This window comes from Barbus barbus, assembly GCF_936440315.1.
Source record: "Barbus barbus genome assembly, chromosome: 38".
Taxonomy (NCBI): Eukaryota; Metazoa; Chordata; class Actinopteri; order Cypriniformes; family Cyprinidae; genus Barbus; species Barbus barbus.
Genome location: NC_136716.1, coordinates 10,555,873 through 10,580,920, shown reverse-complemented (window position 1 = coordinate 10,580,920; position 25,048 = coordinate 10,555,873). Strand labels below are relative to the sequence as shown.

General features: G+C 38.7%; 1 protein-coding gene across 1 annotated transcript; it reads left to right on the top strand.

The window, feature by feature from the left end:
• The first annotated feature begins 505 nt into the window (after positions 1-505).
• LOC306857371 (polycomb group RING finger protein 5-B-like) lies at positions 506-24,373 on the top strand. Its single transcript, XM_079397287.1, has 9 exons — positions 506-652; positions 8,370-8,647; positions 10,367-10,463; positions 10,990-11,045; positions 11,138-11,197; positions 16,129-16,274; positions 16,813-16,911; positions 17,298-17,387; positions 22,961-24,373. The coding sequence occupies exons 2-9, from the start codon at positions 8,536-8,538 to the stop codon at positions 23,006-23,008; spliced, it is 708 nt and encodes a 235-aa protein (XP_079253413.1). The 5' UTR covers positions 506-652; positions 8,370-8,535; the 3' UTR covers positions 23,009-24,373.
• Positions 24,374-25,048: the final 675 nt, after the last annotated feature.

Here is a 25,048-nt window from a genome sequence, read left to right as displayed (position 1 = left end):
GCAGCATCTTACCCCATCTTACCCAATTTCCATTTGTTTGTATTTTATTTTTTACATTTTAATTGTCATTTAAAACTTAAAAATATATTTAAAACTTCAACCTCATTATTCCAAACATATGTTTATTTTTCTGTATTTTTTTTTTAACATAACACCTGACCTGACATACTGATTAGGCTAGTCATTTGTGGGAAGATGTCTCAGGATTTTAATTTATTTATTTTGAGGTTGGCTGAGGAGGTTAATGTCACATTATCGCTCCTTATTTATGCAAGCCTGTCTGACATGAACTGCAAGTCACATGTTAACGGCTGGTACCTGTCTTGAATAGGTCATAATCATAACAGGGCTGCCACACTTGTGTCTCTTCATTGATAAACTGGTTCTAAACTGTTACTGGACTTGTTGGTAATTGAAAGCTGCGCCCTAGTTTGTGTCCAATCAGAGACAGTCTGCCATGGAATGAATAAAACAGCAATGCGTAAACAAGAACTGGAAAGTCCTCCGCCCCCTTCCCCATATCATCTCAAATGAAAGCAGTTCCGTATTCTGTGCCTCTACTACAACCATCACTTTCAACAGCCCAAATTCGTTCAAGCCTGTTTGTAAAAATCAATGCGCATCATCAACGTGGATCCATGAAGTGTAGAAGGTAAGAGATGGTCGTTACTGTCTGACTGCAGCTGTGTCGTTTTCACGCTCTCCCTTCATCGTAAAGTTTCGGGTGGGATGGGAATGCGGTCTCGTGTCATATCAAGTTCGTCAGCATGTCTGTGTCTCTGTAGGATACTAGTTGTCAGGGTACAGCTGGTTATTTAGTGCGCACTGGTGAGCGATAAAGCATCGCCTCTCGTTTACGGAAAGTGACACTTGTATAAATGGCAGCAAGTTAAAACGAGTGCGGCACTGATCGCGCGTTATTCGTTATTGAGAAACGCAGCGCAGGGTTTTACAGGAAGATGACGCACAGAATGACACAGACGATGGCCAAGTAAAGAGAAACCGAATCATTTTGACAAAAAAAAAAAAGACAATTTTGTCGTGAGGATGCCACGATAAGCGACGTAGCCTATGAGGACCAACTGAGACATTTAGAGTATAGATATTATATAACAAAACCACAATGGATCTGTTTGTTAACACCTTTCATTTAAGTCTGATCGCAACATAAGATAAGGGACGTTATAAAAACTACTAGCTATAAAATACGACAATGTGTATGCTCACAGGCCCAAATTTTGTGTCGGTTAATAGTTACTTATTCTACCAAATAATACCAGTCCCCCACTTTATACATGATTTTTTTTGTAAGGACAAAAGTAGTTACACATATATTGAATGAGTTGTCATTTTCGAAGCCTCTGTACTTTAACCCAATGGTTTCGTTTTGAAGATCGTGGGCGGGGCTTAACGCGCATGTGTCATTATGCACCTGTAGACAAGTTCTAGTTTCTGAAACATTAAAGGTGCACTCGAAAAATATCTAATATATAGTAATATATTACCTTTCAGCAATTGCTCTATTCAAATCATAAACAAAAGCGTCTAAGAACAGCCAAACGATGTGTGACCCCGCACCACAAAACCGATACAGATAACAGATATATTTGTAGCAATATCCAACAATAAGCCTACATTGTATGGGTCAAAATTATTAATTATTTTATGCCAAAAGTCATTAGGATATTAAGTAAAGATCATATTCCATAAAGATATTTTGTAAATTTCCTACCGTATCAATTTAATTTGATTAGTAATATGCATTACTTCATTTGGACAACTTTAAAGGCGATTATCTCAATATTTTTATTTTTTGCACCCTCAGATTTCAGATTTTCAAATAGTTGTATCTTAAACCATATTGATGGAAAGCTTATTTATTCATAATGTATAAATCTCAATTTCAAAAAATTTACCCTTAAGACTGGTTTTGTGGTCCAGGGTCACATATGACAACAAACACAACATTACTTTATTGACGGCAATAGCATAGCCTAGTCTAGAGCAGTGCTTCTCAATTCCAGTCCAGGGGACCCCCTACTCTGCACATTTTGCATCAGAGATTATCTTATCTATAGGGAGATAAGAGGGTTTGTATTACTTACTATTGGAGAAAGTGTAACAGCTAACTTGGATCACGTGTACTGTAATAACCAATCACATTACATCCTTGACGTCATTGAATTTCAGAGTTGTGCGTTACTCCATCGCCGTTTACGGAAACCATAGGAATGAATGAGAAGTGCCGTAAAATGAATCCCAACAGTTGCAAAAAGTCAGTGACTTCTCTTATAAAATGGCTTTTTTTTCATGGTAAACTCTAAAAAGTAGTTAAATCCAAAAGTATTGTTTAGTGTAAAACAAGTTGAAGATTAGCAGATAGGCTGTCGATTCATTAAATAAGACGTTTCCTCTAAAAAGCTGTGTATTCTGCCTAGTGAAGCATCTCCTCCATTGCCATCCATTAAAAAAAAAACAGCCTCTGGTTCTCTTTTCTCATGTACTGCCAGACCTGTATGCATATTACTAATCAAATTAAATTGATACGGTAGGAAATTTACAAAATATCTTTATGGAATATGATCTTTACTTAATATCCTAATGACTTTTGGCATAAAATAATTAATAATTTTGACCCATACAATGTAGGCTTATTGTTGGATATTGCTACAAATATATCTGTTATCTGTATCGGTTTTGTGGTGCGGGGTCACACATCGTTTGGCTGTTCTTAGACGCTTTTGTTTATGTTTTGAATAGAGCAATTGCTGAAAGGTAATATATTACTATATATTAGATATTTTTTAATGCGTTAGCTTTAGCGGTTACGCTTTTTCGGCTAATGGTTGCAGGCTTGCCTTCTAGTGGCTTTGTTTTGCATGTCTCCCTTATTTAACGCACCTGATTGAGATCATCAATAAGAACTGCTCGTTGGTTCAGTTCATGGATCTCTCTCCTAACAAGCTGATGATCTCAATCAGGTGTGTTAAATAAGGGAGACATGCAAAACAAAGCCACTAGAAGGCAAGTTAAGATGGTTAAATAAGGGAGACATACAAAATGTGCAGAGCAGGGGGTCCCCAGGACTGGAATTAAATAACCACTGGTCTAGAGCAGGGGTTTTCAACCAGGGGGGCGCCAGCACCTGTCAAGGGGGGCGTGAGCATCAATTAATTCAGAGACATTGCCTTGAAGATTTATGAATACGAGCTTTCAATTCTTCAGCCATCCGCTAGGGGGCAATCTGACTCCCGCTGTTCGGCGACAGTGAGAATGGTGTAAAATGATTTACGGTTAGTCATGTCAGAAATCCAACCACAGATTGGCATGTTGTTATCTCAGAAACAGGCTCAGCCATCACACTGAATCCGGTAAACTGGTTATATGTTTATGTTTCTTAATGCTACGCACTGGAAACGCAGCAAGCAATATGTGAATGATGTTCGCACACTTTGGGTTCGCGGGGGGGGGGCGAGTGAAATTAGACAAACTTAGGGGGGGCGCATGTCCTAAAAGGTTGAAAACCCCTGGTCTAGAGCAGTGGTTCTCAAACATGTCCTCAGGACCCCTAGTCCTGCACAAAGGGGGAAGTCGTGGCCTAATGGTTAGAGAGTCGGACTCGTAATCAAAAGGTTGCGAGTTCGAGCCCCCGGCCGGCAGGAATTGTAGGTGGGGGGAGGGAATGTCCAGCGCTCTCTCCACCCTCAATACCACGACTGAGGTGCCCTTGAGCAAGGCACCGAACCCCCAATTGCTCCCCGGGCGCTGCAGCATGGCTGCCCACTGCTCCGGGTGTGTGTTCACGGTGTGTGTGTGTGCATTTGTTCACTACTCACTGCTGTGTGTGTGCACTTGGATGGGTTAAACGCAGAGCACCAATTTCGAGTATGGGTCACCATACTTGACAATACGTCACGACTTTCACTTTTTTTTTTTTCACATTTTGTATGTCTCCCTTATCTAAGACACCTGATTCAACTTGGATGCCCCCCCCCCCCCCCCCCCCCCCCCCTTGACACCGGCCCTGGAACAATGTAAAACAAGCTTTTGTGTGTAAATTCACTTTTCCTAATCGGTTTTAATTTGATAAACATGACACAATACGCTATAGCATTAATATAACATGAAAAGAGTTTGTAACCCTATTAAAGCACGGGATGAAATACAGTGAGTGAGTCTGGTAAATCGTGACTTAGCTGTCATCATCAGAGCTTGTGTAGCCAGCCGCGCTGGAGAAACTGTGATGACCGCAACCGACTCTACTCGCGAATCGCTCTTACGGTAGCCTACTTTGATAGGCTACACTGCTTCAAGTAAGATGCTGATTGATTTGCTCAAATCGAATACCTTTATGTGCTCTGCAGACTAAATAAATAAGTTCATTAAGAAAACTGAGGGGGCACAAATTCTTTCTGAGGTGGCGTGACAAGGCAATGCAATGCCCGGCCCCGCCCCTGGTCTTCCCAAACGTGTCCTGGAGGCCCCGCTGCCCTGCACCTTTTGTATGTCAACCTTATCTAGCACACCTGATCCCACTCATTAGCTCATTAGAAGAGACTGCAAGAACTAAATTGGGTGTGTCTGATTAGGGAGACATACAAAATGTACAGGGCAGGGGTCCTCCAGGACAGGTTTTGGAACCACTTGTCTAGAGCAGTGGTTTTCAATCCTGGTCCTGGGGACCTCTGCACATTTTGTGCATCTCCTTTATTTAACACACCTGATTCAGATCATCAGCTCATTAGGTGAAAGTTCCATGCACTGAACTGACTGTGTCAGATAGACTAAGAGAGACATATAAAATGTGCAGGGCGGTGCGTTTGGATTGAAAACCACTGGTCTAGAGCAGGGGTTCTCAAACCTGTCCTGGAGGACCCCTAGCCCTGCAAATTTTGTATGTATCCCTTATCAGACACACCCAATTCAGGTCTCTGCTGACAAGCTGATGAGTTGAATCAGGTGTGTGAGATAAGGGAGACATGGGCTGTGTCCAAATTCAGGGTCTGCATCCTCCTTAGGATCCTTCCTACCCGGTTGAAGGAGGAGGGATCCTCCTACGTCCGCAAAACCCGGAAGTCGGTGTTTGTGAATTTGGACAGCCTACCCTTCTTTCAGTTCCCTCCCTTACCGGTTGCTCATATCCTGTCGCCTAGCAACCGTGACAGCGCCAAGCAAGAAGCGGGAAAATGGACAAACAAAGAGTTATTCTCCTCATTTCAATTATTTTGGAAGAAATAAAGCAATTAAATAAATTAAATACTTTCTTTGCTTGTTGTCGGAGAGTTTTTTATATCAGACTACAAGACAGTTTTTAAGTATTCTACTAATTTCTCCTACAAATTCATTGAGCCGAAGCATAAACTTTAGCTTGTTTTGTCAGAGAAACTCCTCTCCCACTCCGCTACCGCTCGCTTCGTCCGCCATTACGCTCTGCCGAAAAGAATTATGGGATAGGCAGGACGGGAAAGGATCCACCACACCCATCCTTCCAATTCGGGGAAAAGGAGGACGTATTTGTGGGCCGCATTTGAAGGATCCTACGAATTTGGACAGCCTTCGTCGCGGCGCTGTGACGTAACATCCTTCAAATGAGTACTCCGAAGGATGCAGACCCTGAATTTGGACACAGCCATGGGCTGTTTCTCAATTCCAAGAACGCAGAGAACGGACTTGTGTTCTAGTGGAGACCAGTCTTGCAAGGCTTCCTTGGAAGAACGACCTCGGAAGGACGCGAGAACACAGAACGCATCCTTGTGAGAAATGAGATGTACTGCGTTCTTGCTTAACTGACCGCATAGTCTCAGCATAAGCAGTGGCCAATGAATAATAAATATAACATAACATTACAAACAAATGTCATAACTGTCAAAACATTTCATACTATTATAGATATTATTTTCATATAATTGTATATCGTTTTATTTTACAGTGTTATATGTTTAGCTATGACTATGTTACGATTCATTTTAATATTATAATAAAATACTGCAGACTTTCACCGGTTTTACCACTTTATTAAAATTAAGCAAAACTAAACAATAAATGTTTACTTTCAAGAGCCATCAAGTATTTGCGGGAGTGAGTTTAAAGCTTACAGGCTTCCGTACACCGTACACCCGCAGCGTCTTCTGGGATTTCTAACGGCTCGATTCTCTCAAGTCTGCACTCGACGCATCCTCAATATCCAGAACATATCTGGGCACTTACATGCGTCCTCTGTACTTGCATTCTTGAGAATTGGAACTGAACTTCGACGGTTGATGATGACGTAGAACGAGAACACAAGGACGCAAGATCGCTGAAGAACGCATATTGAGAAACAACCATACAAAATGTGCAGGGCTAGGGGTCCTCCAGGACAGGTTTGAGAACCACTGGTCTAGAGTATGGGTCGGTATATGTACAACAGGGATCCTCAAATCTGGCCCATGAGATCCACTTTCCTGCAGAGTTTAGCTCTAACCCTAATCAAACACACCTAAGCATGCTAATCTATAATGTCTTCAGGATCATTATAAAATCACTGGAAGGTGAGTTTGATCAGGCTTGGAGCTAAACTCTGCAGGGCATTGGCCCTGTAGGGCAAGATTTGAGGATGCACAATCAATCCACCAACATCAACAATGAATGGAAAAATAAAAATCCAAACAAACAGGTTACACCATAGATTAAGGATTGGATGTAGTCACCTACCGTGTACTAGCACAAATCACCAAATCCTGTAATGACCATTATATGTGTCATATTAGTAGTAGTAGAAAAATAGACAGAAAAACAGACCTGAAAGGAAAACAAACAGCTTCACTTTAAACATACTTCAGTAGGTGTCAGAATAAAATCCATAATCACTGGTATTTTTGTCATGAATAAGAGTGAGCATAAACAACAGCTAGTACAGCATTTTACTTGCTGCAGTGCACAATTAAACCTGCAAAAAAAGTATCATGGGAGCAAAGTGTTCATCAGTTGTACCCTTCAAAATTCTTCATTCCAAAGGGCCCATTGAAGTGGCCAGTTTTGAGTACTTCAGTTTAGAATGACCCTTCAATATGGCGGCCATGATTGTTCTCACTCCAGAGTGCCCTTGACTATGGTTAAGGCTAGAAGGAATACAGCAAAAGCTACTGGGCATGCACACATCAATACAGCATAATTTTTCTCACACTGTACAACATCAATTACTATTTTTGCATTATTGTAACAGGTGGGTTTAGGGTTGGGGTAGGTGGAGATGGTAGAAAATGTAATTTATTGTTAGCTTCCGGTTTTTGCTGCATCTCTTATAGCCATAACTTCTGACTATGGCTGAAGGTCACATGACTTTGACAATGACAATGTGGTGAATATCCATACTATATAGAACAGTGGTTCCCCGTTACGGTCCGACGAAGCACCACTCTGCACTTTTTGAATGTCTGTCTAAGACACACCTGCTTCAGATCATCAGCTCATTAGGAGAGATTTCTAAGTGTTCCAATCGGAAGTGAGCATCCCTATGCCCTGCTCACTCCAAAGGGAAGAAGAGCCATTGAAGTGGGGACTTTGGAGAGAGCAGGGGAGTTCTGTGACATAATAAAGCCATTTGGAATGCCCTTGGCAAAGGGAGCCATGAAAGACTATGTAATTTCTTATTATCTTCACATGGAATGTTATAGCATTATTATTATTATTGCTGTTAATATGTTACAAATAAATATACATTTTATAATGAAGATTTTAAAATATGCTTTATGTGTGTGTGTGCGTTGAAGTTGCCATCTCTTCTTTGAACCGTGCAGGTCACAATTACCCAACGCATCTACTATTAAACATATTTCTAACTTATGAAACTTATTTAAACTTAATATTAATTGTTTGCAATATTTCACAACAAAACACCCAACATTTTTCTGTTAATACGTTAACCCAAACTCTCCCACCATCTAGCTTTAAAATCATGAGGATGAGCCACCTTGGGTCATATGACCATAAATTATGGACCATCGGACTTGTGGAAGGGCCTTTCATGGAGGGATTGAGGTGTTCACTTCCGTTTGGAACGCCCTAACAAATGACATCCTCTTCCAAAAGTGCCCTTCAAGGGTGCAATAGCATTTGGAATTTGCATTGTGTCAGCCAGGACTGGAATTGAGAAACACTGATTTTTAAAGGTGTCTAAATAAGAAATTCAAAAGAAGTACCTACTGAGAGAGTACGATTTCAAACGCAGCCTTACTGAATGCATATTTAACATACAAAGATTATAGGCTAATGTTACACACAAAGATATAATATTCACAAAGCAATAAAAGTAAAAAAAAATTTCAACAACTTTCAATGATTTAAATTTGTTTTCATATAAATGATAATTGTTTCATCCACATCCACAGGTCTGTCTTAAGGGCATGTTTAATTTTCCATGATGTCATGAAGGAAGAGAAGGCCAGGGGCCCTTCAGCAGAATACTGCAGTTGAGCCACAGAGAGGCTGAAGTTGCATTCCACTTCATCCGTACACCATCTGTTTTTCCTTCATCCCTCCTTTGGTAACTTGACAATGACATCACATAGGAAACACCCGGTGAGGGACTTCAACCATTTCATCACCTGTTATATCTGTAAAGGGTACTTGATCAAGCCCACCACTGTGACAGAGTGCCTGCACACCTGTAAGTATCTACAGTCTCAATGAGAATTTAATGAAAATTTTAATGATGATTTAGCAGTGGTTGTCAGCCGGTGGGCTCTGACCCAAAAATGATCTGTTCTAATAGTGTCACGGACAGCGTATGTGGAAAAGAATCAATGCTAAATTCAGGTGAAAAATGTAATTATCCATACAAAGTTAGGATAGCAGAATAAGGAAATAACTTTACATAACTGCAATTGTTAATTGTTTAATATATGAATCAACGTGTCCAACAAAACTATCGTATTTTAGTGCAGACCTACCTGTTTCACTGCTACAGTAGGTCTATTTAGACCAGTGTTTGTTGCATGTTTTAAGCTGAAAAATCCCGCTCCTGCTTTTGTTAATGATTTTAGGGACAGTTAATTTCATAATGCTTGATTAGGCGCATATGTATATCCACAGAGAGTATGCGAACATCACGATTTAGTGTTAATTAATTATCATTTCATTGTCAGGTGTAAGTGACCTACTTTCCTTTTTGCATTATATTGGTACTAGATGTGAAATCTCCCTCATTTTTAAGATACATGACCAACACACTGTCACTGTCATCTGTAGATCAGTCACCATGACAACAGTTATTCTCCTCAAGCATAAGCTATTTTCACACAAATTAGTTTCTTGATGGAGTTAGTTTGCAATTTGTCCTTTATTGTTTGATTGTGGCATATGAGAAAGTTAGATTGTAAAATGTATTATTATTTATATTATTTGGTATTTATTTTAATCACTTTTTTGCTTATATTTAATGTTAATTAATGGCATAAAAATAATTTAATATCTTGGATGTACTAGGCATTTGTTTTAGAATACACTGTATTTTAGCCACCTGCCCAACTTATTATTACAAACAGTGATGACCTGATTGTGTCGTGTATCAATGTCAGTGGTTAATATGGGTGGGCAGTGGCTATTTTTTCCCACTTACTCATGAGGTAAAGCAGTTTGATTTAGTTAGTGTGTGTTGGTAGCTTGTATGTGTGTATTTACAGAGCAATAAGGTAATGATTGTTGCTACAATTTTGCTGGTGGAAAATGATAGATGTTTTACTAGCCAAACAAAGCCAGCTAAAGCTTTATCTAAATGCCAGTTTGTAAGACTTGGTTTTAATTGTAGTCTGTGGTCATTCTTGCACATGTAGGGAATTTCAACTGTGAAATGTAACATAAACAATTATTGTAATTTTAACAGTAAGAAACTGTAAAAATGTTACAGTAAAATCTAATTGGTAAATGGGAAGTTCTGTTGCTATATATGGTGAAAATCTGTAATAGATATAATAGGACATCAAATACTGTAAAGCAATGTAAAATATATAGTTTTTAGAAGTAAAAAAAGAACAAATCATTTTATTACTTATAGCAGGGGTTCCCAACCCTGGTCCTGGAGGCACCCCAACACTGCATGTTTTGCATGTCTCCTTAATCATTTCAGGTCATCAGCTCATTAGTAGAGACTCCAAGACCTGAAATTATTGTCAGAGAACGGAGTCGTGCAAAATGTGCAGTGTTGGGGTGCCTCCAGGACCAGGGTTGGGAACCACTGACTTATACTGTAGGATGATGAAATCATAGTCATCTTAGACAAGTGTATTTCTACAGTGAAGTTGCCACAGCTGCTGTTTTTTTACTGTAAATTTCACAGATATTTACTGTTACTTAAGTATAATTTCTTCTTTTTTCTGTTTTTGTATAGTTTGTAAAAGCTGTATAGTCCAGCATTTTGAGGACAGCAATGATTGCCCAAAATGTGGTATCCAGGTTCATGAAACAAATCCTTTGGAGATGTTAAGGTAAACCACACTGGTCCATGATATCCTACTACTAATTCAAAACCCTTTCAAAAAAATCTGCTTCAAGTGGTCTGGGATCAGATTCAGTGTAACATTGTAGAGCACACAACAACATAAGCCATGATAAGGATTAATGAGATTAATCTATTTGATTTTGAAGAAATCTGGAACAAAATCTAACAGCTTTCCTATAATAGATCTGAGAGATTTTTTGTTACCCTCAGTTGCCTGGTTTTGAGCAGTGTGGGGTCATAAAGTGGCAGTGAATTTGATCCTGGTTGAGAGGCATTCCAAGCAACAGCCAGACTATGTTCTGGAGCCAGAGTGTCAGCTGTGAGACTAACCCTGCACAAGATTGCCTCTCCACACCAGTAATACATCTCCACCCCAACACCAGACAGAATGATAACATGATAACAAGAGCATAGAGCAGCATTAACCTGAACCTGCTAACAGACGTGATAGCGACATTAGCATGGCTGGTGTTCTGGTAGCTCACATTTCTGTGTATTTCTTTTCTCCAAAGGCTGGACAACACTCTAGAAGAAGTCATTTTCAAAATTGTGCCTGGTCTTAGAGAAAGTATGTATTTTGCCATTTGAAGTAACTCTTGTGTCATATATAGATACCATATATCAACTGGCGTTTAATTGTCTTTTTTTATTTTCTTCCAGAGGAACAGCAGCAAGAGACTGAATTCTGGAGAAGAAACAAATTGAAAGAAAGTCCTGATGGTAAATGACTCAAACAGTGACATGATCTACAACTGCACTCACCCTATAAACATATTAACTCAAAGCATAACAATTTTAAAGGAATAGTTCACCTGAAAATGAAAATTGTGTCATTCATGTACTGTTTTTGATTCAAACCTGAAAGAAAAGTGAGAGAATTTTAGCAGGATGTTGACTCTGCTGTTTTCCATATGAAAGTGAGTGGAGACCATGAGCTGTGAAAATTACTAGCTCTGAAAATGACAAAACGCTCTGTAAAAATATCCCAAATAGACTAGGGATTGAACACACAGGTTATATGAACTAGTGTTATGATACATGTATGCTCCCTGTTGCCCTTTTTGCAGTTTAAAAGCTCCTGGTCACATTTAATTTTCTTTGTATGGAAAAGAGCAGCAAGAAAATTCGCCCTATCATCTCCTTCTGTGGTTTACAGAAGAAAGAAAGTGATCTGGGTTTGGAATGGCAGAAGACTCAGTAAATAATGACAGACATTTTGGTTTTGGCTGAACTATCCCTTTAATCTCACACATTAGGCTCTCCTGGCTTTGAATCCGATAGGCCAGGTTACTCTGCTGTATCCGGATTTAAACTTCTTTCATCAGATGTTTTGTATCACTTTTGTTCCTTATCAAGTAATGTCTTCACAGCTCAAATGAATCTACCACACTGTGTTCCACTGACCTTGGCTCAGATGTGGTAGGTAGTAAGATGTGAGTCATCAATATAGATGTATCTGTGTCACTTTGCTCCCTTGACTCCAGAGAGAACTACTACAGAGTCACTCTGTACAACTGTTTTCTACAGTCACAGCTAAAGATAAGCACTGAAATTTTAAAACTGATAGACTTTAATGGATATATGGCTTTGCAGAAAGCTTGACTCGTATGACCAAATTTAGACTTAATGTGGCGTTTTAGACAGACACCTTTTTAGTTACAATAAAACAATGTAAATGAAATGTAAATAATTGTGCTATATAAATAATAGTAAGATAAAGGCAACTATCTAGTTAAAAGTTTTTTTGTTTTTTTTAAATTCCAAATTGTATAAGTGATGCCATGGTAAAATAAATTTGATTATTTTTTTTATTTTATTTTTTTTGCAGTTTAGGCTCACAACACTAAAAAATGCTGGGTTAAATATAACCCAGCGCTGGGTAAACCCAGCAATTGACCTATCGGTAAGCCCCTCCCCTCGAACACAGACTATCCAATGGCAGTCGAGTATCAGTTGCACGGGGAGCGGAACTCGGACATCTTTAGGTTTCAGCGCCATAGAGAAACATTGGAAGATCCCAAGCTTGCATCGGTTTTATGGGGTTTTTGCTTCAAAAATGGAAAAAAAGATGTGCCTGGGGAACTTGTAACACTGATTCCAGGTATCCTGAGAGGATGAGCAATATAATTTGTTTTATTACATTTCCTGAATCCAAACAAAACAGAGCAAAATGTCCCTAAGTATTCAACCCCAATACAAATGAAGACAAAAACGTTCATTTTCTGGTTGTCATACACTTATTAAATTACAATTTTCATCTGCTCAAGCAGAACGTTAATGCCATCATGTGCTTTAGCAAGGTATATCTGGCTAAAACGAGTCCATGCTAACGTAAAACCTAAATAGCGAACTGTTCTCGCGTCTTGTACATTTCAGTGCCTATCCATATTAAGCTGGTTAAATGTAAATTAATTTAATCGTATCCTGCGATACATGAACAGCGTTGATCCTGCATGTTGTCATCTGCGATCGTGATGACCGACCATAATATGAGACTTCTCCAGCTTGCATTGTGGTCTTTCAACCCTCGCTTCGAGTTTCCCACCGTATTTATTTTTAAATATTTTATAAATCCCTCCATGAAATATTTAATTCCCATTTGGTGGCCTTCTGTGTCCAAAATTGTGCAAAAACATCGTGGGACAAGATTTTCACACTGCAGCTGTCATTGTAAGAAAGTGAGTAACTCCATTTGTTTGTCCGAGGGAGCAACAGTAACTAAGGTGGGCGGGGCTTACCGATAGGCCAATTGGGTTGTTTTGACCCAGCGGTTGGGTTACTACCCAGAAGGTTGGGTTAAACATTTAACCGTTTCAACCATTGGTTGAAAACAACCCAATCGCGGGGTTTGTCCATATTTTTACCAGTGTTGGGTAAGTTACTCTAAAAAAGTAATTAATTACTAGTTACTAATTACATCTTTAACAGTGTAATTAGATTACTGTACAAATTACTCTCTCCAAAAAGTATTTAATTACTTATTACTAATTACTTTCTAAATCCTATATCAACCGCAACAAGTTATTGATACAAGGAAAGACTTGAAACCGTACTTTTAATTCTTTCAAATAAATACATTATTCTGGTCACACTTTAGATTAGAGTCCAATTCTCACTATTAACTATGACTTTTGCCTCAATATACTCCTAATTACTGCTTATTATTACTTAGTAAAGTAGTTGTTAAATTTAAGAATTGGGAAGGAATTGAGTTGGATTAAGGATTTAGAATAAGGTCCTGCAGAATAAGACATTAATATGCGCTTTTTAAGTATTACTAAACAGGCCAATATAACAGTATACTAATAACCAACTAGTTAATAGTGAGAATTGGGCACTAAAGTGTTACCAATATTCTTATTAACTCACCAATGTATTTAAAGTTAGAAGGGTACATAAAACGCATGCATTTTAAGGTTAGACTTTAAATTGTGGTGTTAAATCCACTATTGTATTGTATTGTATTGTATATAAATGCTCTACAGTCTATATACAGTATCACGTTCAATTACATAAGAAGTAACTGTAATTAAATTACAGAAAAAAAAGAGTAATCCCTTACTTTACCTTTTCAAGGGAAAAGTAATTAAATTACTGTAACTAATTACTTAGTAACTAGTTACACCCAACACTGATTTTTACCTAGCATTTTTTAGAATGTACCCTCAGTCAACCTTTAACACCTATTCTAAGCATTACTGCATTTTTCTCAGAGTGCCATCAAACTAATTTGATTAAGTAACACACTGGCCAGCAAGTTAGAATTGGCTCTAACGAGGGTTTGCATGATGAAGATGGTTGAAGTTGAATTTCTGCCTTAAGACCATATTGGATGATGGTGAAGACACACAAGAACATGCCGTTCATTTGTTTTTCATCACATCAGTAGTAAAATTACATCGCCTTATTTGTTTGGGATGCCCCATTTAGAAAAAAGATGTTTTGTGTGATTTGTTGGAATGTATGAGTTTTTTGTTTGTGTACTACAATCTTCGTAATCGGCAGCTCTTATGCTCAATCTATGAACCAAAATGAATGACTTTCATAATACTTGGAGTCTCCAAGGCAACTTGTAAGTGTTTGCAGCTGTAAGCAGTTCTTAATGATGAGATAATTACCACATTCATGATTTTCCCAAGAGCATCGTTTTGAATGTTATCTATTTCATATGAAAGAAAGCCTGAGAAAAGAGGCAGATGCTATTTTGCATTAGCTATGAGTCTGAAAAGTTTAACTTTTGTGCCCTGCTTTGTCAGGGGAGCACATAATGTGGCACATATTTATTCATTTTATTTTATTTTATTTTATTTTTAATGAAATTTATGCAATTTTCACATCAAATCTAAATGATAATATTTTCACATGTAGATTGATAGACATACAGGGATTTTGCATTTTAAACATTTTTGGGAGTCAGAAAAATGTTAAAATAAAAATAAATAAAAGTCAAGTAACATTTATTTATATAGTTCTTTATACAATACAGATTGTGTCAAAGCAGTTTTAGTTAGTCATAAACAAGAAATTAACACTTAATACATTAAATAACACAACGCTTAATGTTGAAAATGCTTAGGATTTTCATTAAGGCTATCTTAATATTTTGGTGCATTGAGCTTTTCTTCTAGTCCCTCAGTCCCTGCTGCTGAAAAACAGCCCCATAGAATGAGGATGCTACCAGCACACTTTACATGTGGGATGGTAATCTGCAGGTGATGAGCAGAGCTGGTTCCCTTCAAACATGATGCTTAGAATTGAGTTTCATCAGACCAGAGATTCTTGTTTCTCAGTGTCCGAGGGTCCATTATGCTTTTTTTTTGTAAATTCCAAGTGTGTTTTCTTTTGTCTTCACTGAGGAGAAGATTGAGTTTGGCCACACCGGCATAAAGCCCAGATCAGTGGAGTGTTGCAGTAATGTTTGTCCTTCTGTAGATTTCTCCTATCTCCACATGTGATCATGAAGCTCAACTCGAGTGACCATCAGGTTCTCCGTCACCACTCTAACCAAAGTCCTTCTTCGTCAATTGCTCAGTTTTCTCAGCTCTAAGAAGAATCCTGGTTGTTTCAAACTTCTTCCATTAAGGGTAACAGAGACTACATGCTTCCCTTCAATGAAGCAGAATTTTTTTTCTGAACTCATCCTCAGGTGTGTGGCTTGACGCAAACCTGTTTCTGAGTTCTACAGGCAGTTCTTTTGACCTCAGGGCTTGGTTTTGACTCTGACATGCATTATCAGCTGTTGGACCTTTAATGAAGACGTGTGTGCCTTTCCAAATCATACCCATTGAATTGAATTTGCCACAGGTTACCTTCACTCAAAGTCTAGTAACACCTACAAGCAATATGAATGCTCCTGAGCTAAATTCCATCTGTCCCAGATAAGGGTATGAGTACTTATGCAATGGAATCATTTAAGTTTTTTATTTTTAATAAATTTGCAAAGATGTTAAAAAACTTTTTTTTCTTTACCATTATGGTGTATGGAGTGTAGATTGATGTGGAAAAAAGTAATTTAAAGCATCTTAACATAAGGCAGCAGCATAAAACTTTGCAAGGCACTGTAGATGAAACAACAGTTCAGACCATTTGATAAAGTGATTTAAATGACAATCCTTTAACATGAGCAACTCTGTTTTGTTTTGTTTTTCTAGAGGATGGCCCTGTATGTAAGAAGGCCCAAGTGGATGAAGATGATGATGTTAAAGGTGATGGAGACTACCACAGGAGTGATCCGCAGATAGCCATCTGTCTAGACTGCTTGCGTAACAATGGGCAGATTGGAGAGAATATTGTTAAGGTTAGTCATCTTGAATTATCTCTCCTCCTCCTTTAGGCTTGCCTACTTTATGCGTGCCATTCCATGTCGTCTTTTTCTTTTATCTTCTTACTGTGTTGATCTTGCCCCCTTATCCTTTCTAAAGGAAAGGTGATCCAGGATCAGATTTTTCCCTCAAGATCAGTGTGTTTGACATTTTAAGATTAAAGTCGAGGCTGATCCTCATTCTTTTCTAAAGCCTGGTATCAATCAGTGCAACTCCAAAGCTCAATCCTTTCTATCGGCTCCCACATTGCCAGTATCTCACTTGTTGCAAATAATTCTCTTTTACTTTAATTCTTTTTAGTAATATAATGAAATATTATTATTATTATTATTATTATTTTTTTTTTTTCTGTTCTAATGTATTTTAAAGTGTCATTTATTCCTGTGATGCCAAAGCTGAAATTTCAGCAGCCACTTCTCTAGTCTTCAGTGTCACACAATCTTTCAGAAAACATAATATTTTGACTGAGTCGCATTTTGGAATTTTGATAAATTGTTTCGCCTTGTTTTCCAGGGCTTAATGAAAAAATTCATTCGCTGCTCAACAAGAGTGACTGTTGGAACAATCAAGAAGTTTTTAAGTCTGAAGTTAAAGCTTCCCAGTTCTTATGAGGTAAAACCTGAATATCTTTAGTCTATGTGACCATTTTTCCTGTAAGCAAAAAAAGACACCACGATGTTGTTATGCATTTTACAGACACGTTAATGCTAAGCATATAGTGCATATAGTGTGATAAAACCTATATCTTTTATCAGTACATGTGTTGCTTGGTAGTCAAACCCATGACCTTGGCATACAGAAACACTCCAAATGAAATATGCTCTTAGGACTCAAACATGTGTCTTTTATTTTAATTGCATGTGTTTCACCAATTAATCACCATATTCTCATGTTTATCATGTTTCTGCTGTTTATGTTTTGCTTGTTTCAAGTTTGCTTGGCTGTTTTGGCCTCCCATACAAAGTAATTGCTCTGACAGTCATTAACTTTTTCTGCAGCTAGATGTTCTATGCAATGGTGAGATCATGGGTAAAGACCACACCATGGAGTTTATCTACATGACCCGCTGGAGGCTTCGAGGAGAAAATGTAAGCTATGAGAATACCAGTGTCTCCTTCTTTCCTCACTTCTCATGTGTGAAATCTAAATCCTCTCATCTCCTCTCATCTTTTCCACTGGGATGAGCAGTGCGGCAGACCCTATTACTCAAAGCAGGTTCATAGCAAGTTGTGTGGCTTTACATGGTATTTAAAATTTAAAGCAATAAACTTAAGAGAGCCATACCAATTTAATACTTAATTTCAAAACAAGTCGAGTCAGTCCCACATCCCCCTCCTCAGTTGGGCATGCACTTCAGAGTTAATTCTAGCATTATGATTTTCACTTTTACACAAGGCTGTCATGGAGTATGGAGCTATGAGGTCCAGGGTCAGGGATCGCTGTTGTGGTGAAGGGGGTTACAGACGCTCCACTGGGGGGGTCTCTACTCTGTTTTCATACCCAAGCATATCCTCTTGCAACTCACCAGGGGACATCATAGGGTAATGCCACATCTTAATGAGGGTCCCTGTTGATAAGTGTATGACTTTCCATCTGTGTGGAAAAGCCAGCACTTAGGCTCTATTTTAGTCAAAGTACAGCTCATGAACATTTCACCATGTTTTTTTTTTTAACCACATAACATTTCCATTGCCCCTGTGATTAAATTTAATGATTAAAATGTTAATTTTAAACAAAACAATAAATATAATATAATATAATCAGAATCAGAATGAGCTTTATTGGCCAAGTATGTTTACACATACAAGGAATTTGTTGTAGTGACAGAAGCTCCACAGTGCAACAGAAAGACAGCAACACGACAGCACACAGATAATAAAAGAATAACAACAATTAACCAAAAGGCAATGTACAAAGCAGCAAAAACACAATATATAATATAGACAACTATGTATGTACAGGTTAAGTATGTGCAAATTAGAAATGAGAAAATAAAGATAAAATTAGTGAGTGTGGTGAATGGATAGTGTATTATAGTTGTGTGTTCCATGTTTATTGTTGAGTGTTCATGAGATGGATTGCCTCAGGGAAGAAACTGTTCCTATGTCTGGCCGTTCTGGTGCACAGAGCTCTGTAGCGGTTTAAAGAGGGAGTGTGCTGGATGTGAGGGGTCCAGAGTGATTTTACCAGCCCTTTTGCTCACTCTGGATAAGTACAGTTCTTGTAGAGTGGGGAGGGTTGTACCAATGATTCGCTCAGCAGTCCGTACTACCCTCCGTAGTCTTCTGAGGTCAGATTTGGTAGCTGAGCTGAACCAGACAGTTATAGAAGTGCAGAGGATGGATTCAATGATGGCAGAGTAGAACTGTTTCAGTAAGTCCTGTGGCAGGTTGAACTTCCTCAGCTGGCGAAGAAAGTACAACCTCTGCTGGGCCTTCCTGACAATGGAGTCTATGTGAATATCCCACTTCAGGTCCTGAGAGATGGTGGTGCCCAGGAATCTGAATGTCTCCACTGCAGTCACAGTGCTGTTCATGATGGTGAGTGGGGGGAGAGCAGGGGGGTTTCTCCTGAAGTCCACAATCATCTACACAGTTTTGAGCGTGTTAAGCTCCAGGTTGTTAAGACTGCACCAGACAGCCAGCTCCTTAACCTCCTGTCTGTAAGCAGACTCGTCACCGTCCTGGATGAGGCCGATCAGTGTGGTGTCGTCTGCGAACTTCAGGAGCTCCAGTGTTGATGGTTCGAGTGCTGGATGTGAATTTACCAAGCTTTACTAGCTGCTGTCTGTCTGTCAGGAAGCTGTTGATCCACTGGCAGACGGAGGTGGGGACGAAGAGCTGGGTTAGTTTATTTTGAAGGGTTTCCGTGATGATGGTGTTAAATGTGGAGCTGAAGTCCACAAACAGGATCCTCACATAAGTCCCTGGTCTGTCCAGATGCTGCAGGATGGAGTGCAGTCCCATGTTGACTGCATCATCCACAGACCTGTTTGCTCTGTAGGCAAACTGCAGGGGGTCCAGTGATGTCCTTAAGATAAGCCAAAACCAGTCTTTCAAATGATTTCATGGCTACAGACGTTAGGGCCACAGGTCTGTAGTCATTAAGTCCAGTAATTTTGGGTTTCTTTGGGACGGGGATGATGGTGGAGCGTTTGAAGCATGAGGGGACTTCGCACAGCTCCAGTGATCTGTTGAAAATCTGTGTGAAGATGGGAGCCAGCTGGTCAGCACAGATTTTTAGGCAGGCTGGTGACACACCGTCTGGGCCTGGTGCTTTCCTTCTTTTGTTCTTCCTGAAGACCTGGCACACATCTTCTTCGTTGATTTGAATCGTAGGTGTGGGGGAGAGGAGGGTTGCTGGAGGTGTGAATGGTTGTGTGGAGAGGTGTACAGGGCGGGTGTGGGGTGATATTTCAAAATGACAATAAAAGTCATTCAAGTTGTCTGCCAGGTGTTGATTCTCCAGAGTGCTGGGGGATGGTGTCTTGTAACTGGTGATATCCTTCATTCCTATCCACACTGAAGCAGGATCACTGGAAGATAATTTTTTCCTGAGCTTGTCAGAATAATTCCTCTTTTCCACTCTGATCTCCTTTTCCAGTGTGTATTTGGCCTGTTTGTACAAGACTTTATCCCCCTTTCTGTAAGCATCTTCTTTGGCCTGACGGAGCTGTCTGAGTTTTGCAGTGAACCATGGTTTGTCATTGTTGTAGATTAGATGAGTCCTGTTAGGAATGCACATATCCTCACAGAAACTGATATAAGATGTTACAGTCTCTGTGAGCTCGTCCAGATCGATGGCAGCGGCTTCAAAAACAGTCCAATCAGTGAGGTCGAAACAGGCTTGTAGATCCCGCTCTGTTTCGTTAGTCCATCTTTTAACAGATCTTAATACAGGCTTTACAGACTTAAGTTTCTGCCTGTAGGACGGAATAAGATGAACCAAACAGTGATCAGAGAGTCCTAAAGCTGCTTGTGGAACCGAGTGATATGCCTCCTTTATTGTTGTGTAACAGTGATCCAATATATTACTGTCTCTGGTGGAACATGTGATGTGCTGTCTGTATTTTGGCAGTTCGCGGGAGAGATTTGCTTTATTAAAGTCCCCGAGAATGATTAAAACAGAGTCCGGGTGTTGTTGCTCACTCTCTGTGATCTGATCAGCGAGTTTCTGTAAAGCTGTGCTCATGTGCGCTTGTGGTGGAATGTAGACACTCACGAGAATGAACGAGCAGAACTCCCGCGGCGAATAGAACGGCTTGCAGTTAATGAAGAGCGTTTCTAGATCTGAACAGCATTAGTTCGATTTCGCCGTTGATTCTGCGTCGCGATCTGCTCTGATCAGCTGATAATTAGGCAGATGTAGCACGCTGTCCGGTATGTCGCCATTCAGCCAGGTTTCTGTGAAACACAGGGCAGCAGAGTTAGACAAATCCTTGTTTGTCTGGGAGAGCAGAAGGAGTTCGTCCGTTTTGTTGGGTAGAGAGCGGAGATTCGCCAGATGGATGCTAGGCAACGGCGTTCGAAATCCACGCTGACGAAGCTTCACGAGCGCTCCAGGTCGCTTCCCCCGTCTGCGCCTCCTGTAGCGTTTGACCAGAGCTACGGCTCCGCCAACTACAATGTCCAGCAAAACGTCCGAAAAATCAAAATCCGGTAAAGGATTTTGTGGTGTGTTCTGCCGAATGTTCAGCAGATCATCCCTGGTAAAACTGATCGTATTTGAAAAACAAAAAACAGGAAAGACAAACAAAAACAGTACAAACACTGAAGAGCAATGCACAATAGCTGCCATCATCGGCGCCATTTTTAGTCCATAATATAATATAATTTATCAGTTGACATCCCCATTTATAATTGTTTTGGTGAATATTACATTTATCACTTAAATTTATCACACATTTCATGCATACTGTCAAATCAGAAAGACTTCCCTTATAGCTTTCCTAGATCTTGAAATTGACTTTAAATAAACTGAGAATTCAACAAGGATTCCCATAATCAGTTTTGGGATTCTGCCAAAAAAAAAGTCGCAACAATTTTTTTTTCTGACCAGCTCCTGAGGATATAAAAGCTACATGTGGTTAAAAATGAAATCCTTGTAAATTGAAGTGGCACAGAACTGGGTCAGAAAGAGCCGGCACCTCATCTCCTGTTTTTCTGGTACAGTACAGAAAACTCCTTCCCTTGCTTTCTATAAACAGGTTTCTGAGAGTGATGTTTGAGTGTACTTGAGAATGAGAATGTGTGTGTGTTAGAGTTTTTCATGTAACCCGTCAGTACTGCTGTGAAGATGTTCTCACGTTCTCAGTGCAGATTGAAAATGTCTTAAAATTGAAAAGAATAACTCAAAATATGATTAGATTAAAACCATTACAATAGAGTTCTGCAATAGAGTTCCATATTCCATTCATTTTCTCCATAGAGAGATTGACTTTTAAAGGGATAGCTCACCCAAAAATGAAAATTCTGTCATTAATTACTCACCCTCATGTCGTTCCAAACCTGTAAGACCTTCGTTCATATTCGGAACACAAATTATGATATTTATAATGAATTCCGAGAGCTCTCTTACCCTCCCATAGACAGCAAGGATCCTTACACGATCAAGGCTCAAAATTCGTAGCAAGGAGATCGATAAAATAGTCCATGTGACATCAGTGGTTCAACTGTAATTTTATGAAGCTACGAGAACACTTTTTGTGTGCAAAGAAAACAAAAACAACGACTTAATTCAACAATTCATCTCCTCAACGCGTCACCCTATAGAGCGCCTTTTTGGAGAGTATCACACACGTAAACAACATACGCTGTTCTGTGCCAGCAGCACCGTACGAGGATACGCTGTTTACGTTGTTTATGCTTTGATCTGAACGTAAACAACATATCCGCGTACATACGCTGCAAACGTGGTTTACATATGTGATACTCTTCAAAATGGTGCTAGTAATTAATGACAGAATTTTCATTTTTGGGTGAACTATCCCTTTAACAGCAATGTATAAACATTCAAGATAGATGTTCCATAAGCTCAGTGATCAAGAGAGAGTATGTCAGTTTGGTTTCAACTTAAATTTTTAAAAATAATGTTTAATTGTTAAAGAAATACATTTCCAATAAACTTGACAAAATCTGTATGCAAATCCATTTGTGACCCTGGAGCACAAAACCAGTCTTAAGTCGCTGGGGTATACAATAGCCAAAAATACATTGTATGGGTCAAAATTATCGATTTTTCTTCTATGCCAAAAATCATTAGGATATTAAGTAAAGATCATGTTCCATGAAGATATTTTGTAAATTTCCTACCATCAATATATTAAAACTGAATTTTTGATTAGTAATATGCATTGCTAAGAACTTCATTTGGACAGTTTTAAAGGTGATTTTCTCAGTATTTTGATTTTTTTGCACCCTCAGATTCCAGATTTTCAAATAGTTGTATCTCGGTCAAATATTGTCCTATCCTAACAAACCATACATCAATGGAAAGCTCATTTATTCAACTTTCAGATGATGCATAAATCTCAGTTTCAAAGAAATTGACACTTAAGATTGGTTTTGTGGTTCAGGGTCACATTTATGTATTTTAAGTTTGCACACTGTACCGTAAAATGTTGTATATTGTATACTTATCTACAACATGTCTCTTTCTCCAGGCCTACCCGATGGTACTTGAATATCGACCACGCATTGACTTTGGCTAGATTGAAATATCCTGCACTAATTTCAGCCTATCAACAGACAGCGAATTGAATGGACATGTCCAGTTCTGAAGATATACTCTACCTGTCTCTTCTGTTTAATTACTTTGGCTCTCTTTATTGGGATCAGTTAGTGTATAGAAGCTTGTGACACTTACCGTGTGCCACAGGGATTTGTGTATTGTGGTTCATTTACCAAAGTGACACAAAAGTCATGTTTAAGGGCCTTTATCAATATGATGGTATCTCCTTTTAAAAAAAATGTCACGATATAAAAATCTCAAGTATATGCGGCAGTGCCTTTTCCCATACATCATCTTATAAAGAGCTTCTGTGGACAGACGTTTTATAAAGATTTATAAAGAGGTGTTTTCAAAAAAAATAAATAAATCCTTTTGTGTTCCACAGAAGGAACAAAGTCATACAGGTTTTTGAAAAACTCGAGAGTGAGTAAATGATGACAGAATATTCATATTTAGTGGTTTAATATTATAAGTCTCCTGATGTTTAAAGCTTTGGGCTGGTTCAGAGCCTCCAACATCCTCCAAGGCTTTTAAACTGGTCTGTTTTTAATTTTGCCCACATAAGGGATTTTATTTATTATAGGCCATACCTCTGTGCTCACACAAATGCCTTTTATTTTAAGCGTTTTGGTGACTTCTCTGCACATGTGCCTCATTTTTTTAAAATAAAGGTGAAATTAACTTGGAGTAGAGGTTTTACAATGCCATCATACTTCCCTGGCATCCTAATTGAGAGAGAGTTGAGCTTTACTGTCATTGTGCCATTATTTTGGTTTATGGTTGACAGGCAATGACTTTCACAATCACAATTTGTAGTACTCTGCCCCCCCCCCCCCCCCCCCCCCCCCCCCCCAAATTATAGAAACATGGGTATAATGTTCATAATTGCTCTTTTGAATATTGAGTCATGCTTGCCTGTTTTATGTCAGAATGTAATTTTATGTCAGTAAATCCTGAATCAAAAAATGACAAAGTAAAGGAAGTATTCATAGTTTATTCTTGCAAAATAGAATTAAAGCATTTACTTGACCACATACACAGGCTTCATTACAGTAAATTAGCCTAGTTGTATTACACCAAAGACACTCTACATCATGACCACATGCTAAGAACTGTTTGTCTTACCTTATAACTATACTTACAAACAGAGGCCATGTGGCAGAACTAAAGCTTGAATGTCTGTGCATGGAACAAAACTACCTAATTTCACAGATTTCAGATTTTTTTCCCCCCAATACTTAAAAAAAAAGCAAAAGAAAAATGTCTTCATAAAACTCGCTACAATTTACTTCTTATAGAATCACACAAATTCTATTTGGATGAAATCTTAAGCAACAATCAAGGTAAAAAAAAAGAGAGAAAAGAATAAGAAAAAGAAAATATTATTGTCCAATTGTTTTCACATTAAAGAGGTTGACTTTGTGTTTAAGTGGAAGCCGTATAATATGTGTTTAGAATAGACTCTTGAATGTCCTTGTGCTGCAATGATCAATATGTATTTTTGTAAAAAGCCCTTGTAGATATTTTAAAAATGGAAATATATGTTGTATGTTAACAAACATCAAATGCTGCTTAGAATAATCTATTCTATTTTTCAATGTAAAGTCCCTGAGGTGATTCCTATAGAGATTAGAAATGTGTATATGACAGTTATTGTATTTGTGTGTCTTTGTTCAGAAGAAAAATACATTCATGATTATTGATGTTATTGGGTGTGTGATTTTTGAATTCATATTCATGTCATGGTAATTAAAACTGATAATATGACAAAACACAGTGTTTATTATGTTGCATGTGTTAGAGACAGTTCAATTCTTTCTCGCTCCTGATGGTCTCATTGCACTGTGGTGGGTGCGGCAGCACTGCCTCATATTTTCTCTGTGATTTCATCTAAGGTTCATCTGCCAAGGATAGAATTTCTCTACAGCCAAAATCCATCAACTTTTCAAGTGATTCGGCTTTCATTGCTTTTGGTGAGAAGAAAATGCTGCCGAAAGATCATTTCAAAATGAGACATATA